Here is a 12,719-nt window from a genome sequence, read left to right on the forward strand (position 1 = left end):
GTTTATGTTATCATGATATATAATTATACCCGTACTTTATTTAAAGAAACAGGAAAAATTTATTGTTTTTGACCACGATGAACTGATTCACAAATTTTCCACTAAGAAAGATCTTGAAAAATTTACTTATTCGTATGCTCAAATATATGTACACAAAGCCAAAAATACTTTTTTTACGAACGATTTCATCAAAATTATATCCCGAACGAAGCTAGAACTGCGGAATAGTAACTTACCAGTATCTGTATTAACGTACCGGTACCCGGATTGCCCTAACTTTCTCAGGACTTGTGACGATGATGATTAATGCATCCAGTTTCAACGTGACTTGAAATACCAAATGATTCGAGTCACAACTGTATTATCGAATATTTTAAAGTAGCGGTGCCGTAGTATACAGTACCTTCTAAAATAAAAGGCCGGACACGGAACCGCTACAAGTAATTTTTAATTTTGATGACGTAACCCCACACAACTTTGAAGTGAAAAACAAATCCCATAAGATCCACAGATATTTTTAAAATACAAAACAGTAATAGCCGTCTAGCAACAACAACAATCTATCTTTCAACACTGAAAATTGCTCCAATGCTCAATTGGTCCAGTAGTTAGAGAGAAAGGCGATTTTTGCATAACAACAACAATAACAACAAATTGGAAAAGAGGAATAGCAACTACAACAGCAAAATACTAACAAAACGATCCATAGGTCCACTTCGAATAACGAGAGACCAATACTGAAATATATGGGCACGAAGATTTTGCACCGGTACCTACAGGGTCTTCGGTTAATACCAAGTTTACTGGAAAGGTCGGCGGAAAGTGACCAAATAGTGTTTTCATGCTTCATAAAATGTATTAAAACAAAATAGAAAAACTTTGAGGATTTGAGAAACAGAATAATATTAATAGCCTTCCACCGAGTTCATCCATCTTCAATAACTGAAAATTCAAAATTGATTGAAAGCGATGTTTTCTAACAGCTACAATTTAGCAAAACAATTTATAAGTGCATTTGGTGTCCAAAAATACTGTGATTACTATACAGAACTAAAGCAATGGCGCTATCGCGATGGATAGAAAAAGAAAAAAGAGGGAATGCATGACTTAAGCTTGCCACCTAGAGGTATAACAAGCTGATAACGTCGAAACAAAACATATCGAAAATATTATTTATGCAACGTTGCAATTGAAAGAAATGAATTACAAATACACAAAATATTAGAGAGGTATGACAAGCTGATTACGCCGAAAACAAAACATATCAAAAATATTATTTATGCAACGTTGCAATTAAAAGAAATGAATTACAAATACACAGAATATTAGAATAAAATTACCCTATCATATGAATTAAGAAAATGGAATAAAATAAACCTCATTCCACTGCGAAGCATTAGTCTTTCAATAAACCAACCCGGCTTCAAAGATGTTCTGGCCATTCTTTGACTTTTTCTTTTCTTTGTGATTGTTCGTAAAATATGTGAAGACCTCGATGACTTTAGAATGTTTTAATTGGCAAAGAAAATTTTATTATGAGCCAGCTCAAATCTCAAAGCATAACATATAACAAGTGATAGGGGCAAAATAAAATAAAAATTGTCAGTGCAGAATTGGTTGTTAGGAAAAAAGAAACTACTACTCTGTTTATTTTAAATTAAAAACGATTGAAAATTTCTTCCTTTACAAATCAATGAATAAACAAAGCACGCGATACAGTTGTTATTTCATTGTTCTTGTATTGTTCCGTTGTTTTTGATTCTGTTGTATCGAAACACGCCTACAATTTTCATAGCATTTGAATTATCGGATATTAATTCTTTTAGCAATGAGAAACTGCCCTTTTCACAGTTAGGAATTGTCATACAGTTGTCAAATGAGTTTATTATGAAAAATACTGATAAAATATCATTCGAATTCGATCGATTCAAATCAAACGAACACGGAGCAATGCTTGTTATATAGGTACCGGTATATATACAACACATGATTTCTATGAATTCCTGGGCATCCGGAAATCAATCGAATCAAAAGCAACAGGAACTTTCACCTTTGAACTTAATATAATTATAAACGGGTAGGGTAGATTCAGGTTATCACCTGTTTTAAAATATTTCTGGCCATAATAACATTACAATTTGAAACAGATCTACGATTTCGCGCGCTTTTGTCAAAAATTCAAAACGTCACTATGGCACGATCTCTTGACAATTGCGGGCAATTACGGGGTCGGTCGATGGGAGGTTACACATATCACATCATCGAGTACCATTGTATCTACACATTTCGTCTTTCGAGCCAGGTTATCTGTTTTCCCGAGTAAACAAAGCGCGGCAAAATAATATGGAACAGAACAAAGAGGTCTTTGTGTGCACAACAATAGCCAATTATTGACTTGCCCGTTAAGGGTCGCACTTGTGTACCAGTGGAGTATGTGCCTACTACTTAGTCATGCTGAAGGCAGTCAGAGGGTTAACCCAGAATAACAAAAGATTACACGGTATGATGAATCTGAATTTGTAATTTCTGGGAATAAAACATTTTTTTTATTCGTCGCAACACAACGAAAAGCCTCTTGAAATGGATTATTATCGTCAGTACAACTCAGAATCCTGATTATACCGAATGTTGATAGTGCGTTGTCAGGGACGAATGGACGTGAGAATATCACAGCTTAGCTAGTCATTTAAATCTCATACAGAATATACAGAGAAAGCTTCATCAATTTTTATTCTAAAAAAATTCAGAATTATTTGCCTTGACAATTGGAGGTATATTTTTATAAGTATGTTTTATTAATTGTCGTTGTTAGGTAACGTACTTAGCCAACATCATAAAATTGAGTATATATTTCTGCGAAGCGTGATATTTTAATTGACCTAAACAACTTTTGACAACTCTGATCCAAGTTTTGATAGAAAAAAAGTTAATGAGAAATATATGGTTATGGTTTCATACAATAAGGTGAGTCTGTTGAATTTGTAAGATTGTTGTCCATTTTGTAAAATATTTATAAAATAGAATCCAAAGGGGGTTGAAATCGTAATTTGTACTAAATCTTATGACTGTATTCAAGTATTTCACAATAAATTTAAATTAAATTATTTGTATGGCACATGTCGCAGTTTAACACCAGGGACAGATGGACAATAAATTCCACTAATATTTAACAGATGTAGACTGGTTTTTTCTACAACTTTAAAAGAATGAAGACAATATAAAATGTTGCATATAGTGTTCGGCAAATTGTTTCACAAATTGAATGGATTTAATGTGATGAGAACAATGTAATAAAGTATAATTGACGTAGAACGCACCCAAAGTACAGACACCTCAATAAACTTTAATATTTGATATATTATAAAGCATGCCGACCGACTCAATAAAAGTCATTGGCATCTTATTTATTCTTGTAAATTTCTCACGTTAATCATTCACCCTGTCAAATATTCCACCACAGAACAAATGGATCTTTTGTCATAGTTTCCCTAAAATACGAGTAAGTAAATTTACCCGAAAGACTGAAGCAATTTTAAAACATCGTGTGGGCTTTTTTGAGGTCGATTTCTGAGTAGTATCAAGACTCAAAAGACACAGTTTGATTGTGTGTTGTTTGTCAATAACAATGCGAAACAATGTTCGTTGGCGATCTGTGGCTCAAGATACGATCATGTATATTCATATATTGAAGGAGATTTATCAGAAATGCGTTATATCATCGACGTTCGAGTAGATAAAAGCTTCAAAATTACTTCTGTATGTACTCACGTCAGTTTATTGAAGTTTTTACTGCGAGGAAATAGAAAACTTTAGACTTAGGTTAGGTTTGGTTACGGCGGCATTACATTTACTCTATAGAAACTTTATTTTATCACCCAGTTGGTGAGTGTTTCTACGGCAACCAGTCTGGAGCAGATTGTGTATGATATAATATAATATATGGTGCTGAAGATTTTTTTTTGGAAATTGTTTGACACCAACCAAATAGATAATTGGACAAGTTGAATATAGCTTCCAGCATAATATGCAGTAGTGTTGTAACAGATAAAAATATTGTAACCATATGAATGAGATCTGCTGAATATATTATAAAAATCGACCTCTCATGTATAACCTTATGTTGCACATTTATTATGTTCATCGAGCAACAAAACACCCAATTGTTACGCGGGGGCTTGTCTTAGATTATTTTTTACAGTAATAGCGTTGTGGACAAGAGTTGTTACCTGGATATGATATGACAGATCTTTATACAAGAGAGCGATTCTATTGAATACACAGAAGAAACCCCGATATTTGATAAAAATATATAGTTCGTATTTTCAGAATAACAAAGTAATTGTTAAGATAGATTATGTCTCATTCAAATATATTAATAATTCATTCAACGGCTATACTTATTCAATTGTGTCAAATGAAAACAGGACTATAGAGAACCTAGACTTAATGACAGAGTTTCAGAATGGTATCATTTTGTTGTAAAGTTGGCAGTTTACCATTTTGATATATAAAAATATTTGATGGATAGCTGTGAATGATATACAATGTCAATGTTCCGTGCTAGCCAAGATATCCCACTTCTACCCAAGCCTTGTGATACAAAAAATATTTTTGTAGGTTTCCGTCTTTGTTTACTTAATTTATGGTAATACGAACATCAAATATAATATCGAGTAACAACGGGATGTATTTATCAATTCAAGCGGACGACTGCAGACGTGACAGTGGAGTATCTGACATGGACTCCAGTGTCGGCGGACAAACAGGAAACTCAAAGGTATGAAATTATATGAATATATTGTGCTTAGTTATTTGTTACGTCGAAATTGGCTTTTGCTAAATAAAAATGTATATGCGAGAGAATAAAATAGTTGAATTTTAAATCATGATATGAGTACTTTCAGGAAGAAAAAAGTGTTCAACAAGGTCAAGGAAGTTTGGAATACGCAAAGCTTTGGGAGGTGATATTTAGTTTGCACATAAATTTTACTATATACATCGCTTCAGTTGAAATGACAACAATTACTTGTGGATAATAACAAAAATTACTAAAGCCCATTTATTCCATTATTTAAACATATTCATAGGAATTAAGACACACCGGCCAAGGACTGGACAATTTATTTGAAGAAAGTAAAGAAAGTGCGTTCGAAATAAAGAATGCTTACGAATCAATACATCAGCTTATCACAATCAATGAAGGCTTAAAAATCAAATATTATGAAGCACTTGCGACAAAGAAAAAATTTGATGAAGAGAGAGATGATTATTTCAAGGTAACAATTACTCACTCATTTTTAAATTTAAATTTGAAACGTTAATTTTAGAGATAATTTTGAAATGCATATTTTTTTATTCTAAAAATGTTTATTTTTAGATTGACACAGAACTTTCAAAAAAGAAAGAGGAATTTATTGAAGACAGTCAGAAGCATGCTCTTCAACATTCAAGGTCAGAAAATTCCATAGTGTTTTTATTATAATGTGATTTGTGTGACAAATATCTATTATTTTGATATAAGTTAGCCTTGAAAACGAAAAGTTAGCTCCTCAAAAGACCGTCAGCGCTTTATTCTAAACATAGGTTAAATATTTAAACAAATATAATGTTTACAGCTGCATTGCAATCAAACAGTCATATTGTATTTCGACGGTGATTTGAAGTATTTATTACAATTCCAGATATGTTGAATATTCAAAAAGATTTTCGACAAGACGAGAAGAATATATTGAAAGATTATTAAAAGACGTTGAAAAATATTTGGGTCAAGTTGAAAAATTATCAAAAGAAAAATTGAACCTGAGAAAAGAGGTGACCGAATTTAATATATCTTCTATTCATTATATAATATATATATATAAATATATACATTGTGTTACGATTAGTCAAATATGCTCAACATTTTCAATGTTTATGAGAACATAAAATACATTAACATTACTAAATTACAAAACACCATGATTGCAAATACACAGGCGAATTACTAGTATTTTCTTTTCTATTATGCTTTATATTTTCGTATCACGCGTGTTGGTTTTTCTTATCATAAACTCAATAAGAATGAAATATATTTCAAAGCATTAAACGAGAGGGGAATGGGCGCTGCTAAATCAATATCTAGGTCTACTTTTTGGAACGGGCCGAAGAATTTTTTGTGTAACAAACCATTGGTAGTCTATCGATTTAGTAAAATATTATGATTGCTTTTAAACTTAAACTATTTAAAAGGTAATTTATTTGCCTTTTAGGTTTCCGAACAAAGATCACAAATAACGTCGTTGAAAAATGAGTTGAAAACTAAAACTACACAACATGAAACAGCAATTCATAATTGTGAAAAATTAAACAAAGATCTTGAAAAACATAAAAAAGAACTACAGTGGATGAACAGACAAGCTGAAAAATTGAAAGGTAAAAATATTCATGAATTTGAGAGTATCGGTGAGATTTTTCTGGTGTAAAGGGGATCTTTTGGACCCCGTGCAATCAAAATTTACTAGAATTATCTATCTTATTTGAATACCATTATTCAAAAAAAAACATGAAAATGATTAATCTGTAAAAAATGAAATTCGTAACTCAAGACAGACGAGAGTCGACGTGACTAATTGTGTGGTTATAATTATAAATGACTGATTATACTGAGGACGTACTTGACATAGGCTGGATGAGTATGTATTATAATCTATGGCGCATCTTCACCGAGTGGATTATGTAAACAAAGTTGGGCGATCCAGACGATGAAGCATTCGATTAAAATAAACATTTGTTTGCCATGAATTATGCTAAAAGGCAAATATTACGACCGCTTGACTTGTAATTTTTAATTAAAGGCGAATAAAAGCGATATTTTTTAGCTTTGAATCAAAGACTTGACGAGGAAAATAATAACATGAGGAACAAAGAACAGGAATTGACAAATGAGTTGCAAAAATATATAAAAACAATTGATGATTTATCCGACAAAAGGCGACAACTTCTAGACAGGTATAAACAACTGCTTTTGGATTTTAGCGGCATAGAATTCTTCATGCACAAACACGCCAATTTCTCATGTTTAGAAAAAAGTTATACATATATTTTTAAGTTAAGTAATTAGTGTTAAAACAAATTATAGTTGCAGCTTTTACATAATGTCCAATCGTGTTTACGACTTTAAAATGGTGTAACTTCTAAGATCTAACTTTCTTTTTTGTTAGGTGCTCCCAATTAAATCAGCAAATTCAAGCCACGGAAGAAAATCTTCAGCGAGAATTTGATACGAAAGAAGAGGAAAGAAGGCAATATGAAAGCGAGAGAATCTCAATGGAAAATTCGATTAAATCTTTGGAAAAACAAAAATTAGAATTAAAAGAAAGTAATCAGAAAGTGTTGCGGCAAATGGCACAACTGAGACAAAGGTAACTTAATTGAACTTTAAAAAACAATGACAATGTCAAATGTATATTGAAGATAAGACAAAGATGATTTTGAAACAAGCTTCGCATTCATTGCGGAAAAGTTTGAATTTGTCGTCAGCGATTGCTGGAAATGTGTTAAAATACATGTATTGAAATTTGATATACTGTTGAAGAAGAATAAGTAAATAGGGGTTGACACCTAATGAGAATCTCCAGATTAAATTTAACATACACCATTATAGATTTGACTCGGCGAAACGTAAAAGCGTCGTGGTTGAAAAAGAAAAGAACATTATTGTGAGGAAAGAACACAACACAAGCGAGAAAAACGTTGAACTTGCAGAAAAGCAGTTAGAACTTATCGATGAAGTTTTAACATTGAAAAGAGTATTTTATGAAGATCAATCACGAATGAAGAAAGGCGGAAGACAATATAGAAAATTAGAAGGAAAAGTGGGAAATTTGAAGCAACAGGTAGGTATATTATTGCCAAATGCAGAACTCAACAAAATCAAATCGATGGAGTGGACTATATTGAACCATGTGCCCTTCGCCTAGAATTTTTTATATAATGGTGTATATTGTACAAGCTCGTTACAAGCTATTAAATGGAACAATAACAATGTTTTGATATTACAACATGGTGATAATTGATAAAACTGATGCGACAAATCTCTTAACAAGTTTGAACCAGGATAAATTTAAGGGTCGAAAAGTTAACAAAATATAGAAAACATTGATATATATTATCATTATCGAAGGCTTTTTAACTTAACTTAGAAGTTTGTTCAAAGAATATTCATTTTACAGATAGAGATGCTAAAAGAGGACCCATCAATTCTTGATCCTCTCGAATTTTCACAAGAATACAGGGATGTTGTTGTGAGAAAAATTGTCAATTCTCCTCCCCAATCATATCCACGTCCTGGAACTACTTATTTTGATTTACCATTGAAACAACATATTCCTGTTATTGGACAAATACCAGAAAAGAAAAAGGGTCTGAATTCTGGTGGAAAAGATAGGTGAGTTATATATTTTAAAACACATGAGATGGGCTTTACGCTGTGACTATGGCATGTCTATGATTTTATTGGACACGAAATGGCCCGTTTTGTTGTTGATCATCATGTTGATTCTTCTTCTTCTTATATAAAAAAAATTGCTTATCTCCTTAACTACTAGCTAGACCAATTGCTTTGAAATTTTCAGTGGTGAAAGATTTTCCCCTAGAAGGCTGCTATATTTATTTATTTCAAAAATGTCTGTGGCCTTTATGGGATCCGTTTTCTGTGTGCGATGACATTATCAAAATTAAAAATTGCGCTCCTTGTGACGATTCCGCTTTTGCGTAAGTTCAAATCTGCTGCTCAGCTGCGATACGGTACCAGTAGGCTATTGTGGCAGATTGCTTCGTATCTATATATCTGGGCATCGCCCTCCTTTTCCACTTAGTTAATTTATTTTAATGAAGTCAGATTCGGTTTTGCTCAAAACATTGCCAACACATTTGGGGATTTTTATGCAGTTTACATTCAAAACAGTGAGCAGTTTTTCAGAAAATGGCTATGCTTTCTTGTCCCCTATCCAGATTTCAAACGAAATAGTGACAAGGATTTTTCACACTATGAATAAAAATGCGTGCTTTTTTCTATTTGAATTTTGACCATTTGTAGATAAATTCCAGTAAATATCTCGGAACCGAAACAACAAACAAAAATATAAGATTGCTACTATCTTTCAATGATCAGTTTATACCAAATTTTTTTTTTTCTGTTTCAGATCATCTAATCCAAAAATAAAAGCAGTTGCACAAAAATGACAGTGACATTAGGAAAAAGTTGGGGACATTACCCCGAGAACAAAACATGTGAAATGATCTTACTAATAGTAAAACTATACAGTTTTATCAGAGAGACGGCATGACGCTCCAGTATTTGGATCCCAATGTTACAAAAAAATTTCTCTTTGGTGCATTGTGATTGGTGGTGCACTAAAAATAGTTTTTTACCTTATGAAGCAAAAAACGAGTTTACGTCGTTTGAATAACGATTTCCAATTGTCCCTAGTTTAAGTTAACCTTGATGAAACACAAGCTCTGTTTCTCATTTTCTCGAAAATTTTTATATATGACTCATGCAACATAAATGCAGTAATAAATATATTTTCTACGCAAATATTTTTAGTGGAAGAATAATATAAGATAGTGTTGAACTGTTTTTTATTTTAATTTCTAATTTTTATATTAGATTAAGACGAATATAAATAAAGTTTGTTGCCAACGATACCGCTATTTACTATTCTACAAATAAAATGGAATTAATAAAGTTACATGCATGGTTAATATTGCTGAAAATCCGGAAGTATGAAAACGTAACCGGCACAGTCTAGCAATTGCTTGCAATCCTTATTTGCCTCTTTCGTCGATATAATTGGACCTGGATAATCACAAAACTGATTACCTAATTTGAACTATGTAAACACGCGTATGGCAGTGGAGTCGGAAGGAAAGCTGACCTATCCGTGGGTTATAGTCGACCATGAATTGTCGAACCTTACCTGACTTGAGTCTGATGTTTAACTGACTGATGTTGATTAAATAAATATTGGATGATGACTCTGCATATATAAGAACGTCATAGGTTAAACCAATGACATTAAACAACATGATGCGCAACTCCGGCATTTTTGTCCGAAGATCGTATTCGATAGCACGCTCCAATGCACATACTTGACGAGACGAAAACGAGCGGATGTGTGCTGCTTTCAAGGCGTAGCACGAATGGTGTTCGTGCCTGCTTTGACAGTTGTTGTCGATTTTAATGATATTTTTGAAAGTTGGGGTAAAAAGAAATCGGTAAAAGGTAAGGTGAATACTATTGTTGTATATCACACCCGGGCATCGCACTGTTAAGTACATGTGGGAAAGCCAGCCTTTGTCAAATACTACGAAGTTATTAATTCAGTACGGTACGTAGTTGCCCATTTGCCGAAATTACATATTTACTTACCCCTTATGGTTTCAAATAGTTCATGCACCTCCAGTTAGATTTTTTTAATCAGTGAGGATATATACTCATTGTTGATTGCTGCTCATTGTAACATACTATTACGCATTCACTTTTATTTGCGTATTGAATCAAAGTGTTAACAAGTTCACACTCATACCGGTCTATATTGTATAGTCTGATTTCTCAAGTATTTGGAGCCACGAATGCTTGTAATTTTCTGACTAAACCCTTTTATTAGTTGGTTTATATACCAAATTCAGTAGAATATTTTTTAAATAAAACATGAGATATTGGATTTATTAGCTTTTCCATTCTGAATCATATAGACTGCTTTATTTATTCTTAACGAAAATTAATAAATCTCCTCTCTTTCTTCAGATGTGAAAGTTGTGGACAAACCTGTCTAAGCATTGTGAGACTCTTGCAGCACAAGAGGCAATAGCAGAAATAGTAAGTATATCAATCAAGAAATTAAGCCGACATAAAGCAAAACTTTCAACTATTCGTCTAATCTCAATTTTCTATTGTTTATTCACAGGACAACTATAGCAGACGAGGAGATATCAGAAGTCTGGCGACATATCAGTGACAGTGTGATTCCAAGAAATATAATGCAATTGAAAATAGAAAATTGCAATAGAAAAACTACCTATGGAGGCATGCAAAGACATTTGACCCTCCGGTAGAGTTGTGTATGGCCCCCACATCCTGCAGGGCTTGAGGAAAATAACTAAAAATCCCAAAGCGTAAGATTGCATAAGCGGTCTTATTTGTAATAAGGCACAAAACACGCCAGACATACTTAAAACAGCTTTGGAAATGAGAATTACGGGTACCTCACTGCACCTGTGTTATATTTGGTTCATCAACTTTTGGTAGTACTATAGAAGAAATTTCGGAAGGGGTATAATCATCATTCATGATAAAATACTACCATATATTTTTTGAACAACTTCAATCTAGACCAGGGATCTCAAACTCGCGGCCCCAGAGAACTTCCAGTGCGGCCCTCGAACGCTTAACAATAATTGTAATAGTATTTTGGAAGGTTTTTTTTGTCTAAATGTAATAGATTTTTCAAACCTTCTGAAGTGAAATTGATTATTCACACAGAAAACAATTTACTGAAAGTAGTTTTGGAATATTAATTTTTTTTGTCCACATTTTGAACCAATTAAGAATACACATCAAGCTAGCAAAAGAATACTTGAATAAAACACTTGAGTAATTAAATTAAACGCAAAGTACATGAAGAAGGTGGCATTTTCGAAGAAAATGGGAGTTGTAACATTTGTGCTCTTCACAAAATTCTGAAGCACATTGTTTAATTTGTCATATTTCCATCAATACAATCAAAAAACACAATAAGCTCAGCAGTCAATATGACAAATTCGAAGACCAACTTCGAACAGAAAATTTCCATGTGTTTGTATATTAATATAATTATACAACGACTTAGTTACTAAAAATCAATATCAATAATAATTCAAGCAATCCTATGCCACGCAATGTAGTGCGAAATGTCTTGTCGAAAAAATCTGTCATTTGTTTTTTTACTGATCTATACATGAAATGATAAAAGTAACTTTTTTGCATTACTGGAATTAATAAAACATTCGTAAAGATCCAGATAAACCCATGATCATGTGGCCTCGTTAGTTAGAGTTGGTACTATAAAATCATTTCAGACTGGCCTTAGTATGCTGGTGACACAAAAAAGATGCCAAACGCCAGGACAAATGTAATTATTAAAACATTGAGTTTATACTGTAGTATTTTTGTTAATTTTAGGTTCATATATTTAGATTAAGTTATTTTTAGTGTATGTATTATTCTTTCCTTATTCAAAGCTTGTTCAAAAATGATTTTGATGGTTGTACATAGAATTTTACGATTTTTTATAATAAATACTGTAACTTGCAAATGTTGCAACAATAGTGGAATGCAAATATTAATATGTAATTGCATTTGAAATTGAAGAAAATAATAAAACTTAATCCAACTGTTTAGTTGCATCACAATATATGTCACAAACTAAAACTATCTTAAAAATATCTTTTGAGTATACATTATCAAAAACTGTTTGCGGCTCTTTTTACAATTTTCAAAATGCAATGCGGCTCTCGAAAACCCATGAGTTTGACACCACTGATCTATTCTAGACGATTCAAGCATTGCTTTGGGAAATTATATCACTTCAATTAAATTGAAATAATCTCGCTATATTAAATACAAAATCGTTGCTATCATAAAGGTAAACCAATTCAGCCACTCGAAATATATTGGCCTTCACAAAGCAATGGAGGCA

The 12,719-nt window shown here is 32.5% G+C and overlaps 1 protein-coding gene and 1 long non-coding RNA gene across 2 annotated transcripts; both read left to right on the forward strand.

Moving 5' to 3' along the window:
* Positions 1–4,322: 4,322 nt before the first annotated feature.
* LOC120341682 (uncharacterized) lies at positions 4,323–9,915 on the forward strand. Its single transcript, XM_039410254.2, has 11 exons — positions 4,323–4,777; positions 4,905–4,961; positions 5,088–5,276; positions 5,378–5,451; positions 5,682–5,811; positions 6,249–6,411; positions 6,858–6,987; positions 7,200–7,400; positions 7,643–7,874; positions 8,211–8,425; positions 9,183–9,915. Exons 1-11 carry the CDS (start codon positions 4,643–4,645, stop codon positions 9,220–9,222), a joined length of 1,566 nt encoding a protein of 521 aa, XP_039266188.2. The 5' UTR covers positions 4,323–4,642; the 3' UTR covers positions 9,223–9,915.
* A 130-nt stretch (positions 9,916–10,045) lies between these two features.
* On the forward strand, positions 10,046–11,055 carry LOC144432152 (uncharacterized). Its single transcript, XR_013480421.1, has 3 exons — positions 10,046–10,264; positions 10,790–10,861; positions 10,950–11,055. It is a non-coding gene; the product is annotated as an uncharacterized LOC144432152 (long non-coding RNA).
* The last annotated feature ends 1,664 nt before the right edge of the window (positions 11,056–12,719 follow it).

Source organism: Styela clava, chromosome 14 (genome assembly GCF_964204865.1).
Source record: "Styela clava chromosome 14, kaStyClav1.hap1.2, whole genome shotgun sequence".
NCBI lineage: Eukaryota > Metazoa > Chordata > Ascidiacea > Stolidobranchia > Styelidae > Styela > Styela clava.

Bases quoted from the DNA above. Each gene is read 5' to 3' on its own strand.
- LOC120341682 (XM_039410254.2), top strand. From the start codon at position 4,643: ATGGTAATACGAACATCAAATATAATATCGAGTAACAACGGGATGTAT. The intron at 4,962-5,087 runs GTGATATTTAGT...ACATATTCATAG, and splicing joins AATACGCAAAGCTTTGGGAG to GAATTAAGACACACCGGCCA. The intron at 7,875-8,210 runs GTAGGTATATTA...TTCATTTTACAG, and splicing joins TGGGAAATTTGAAGCAACAG to ATAGAGATGCTAAAAGAGGA.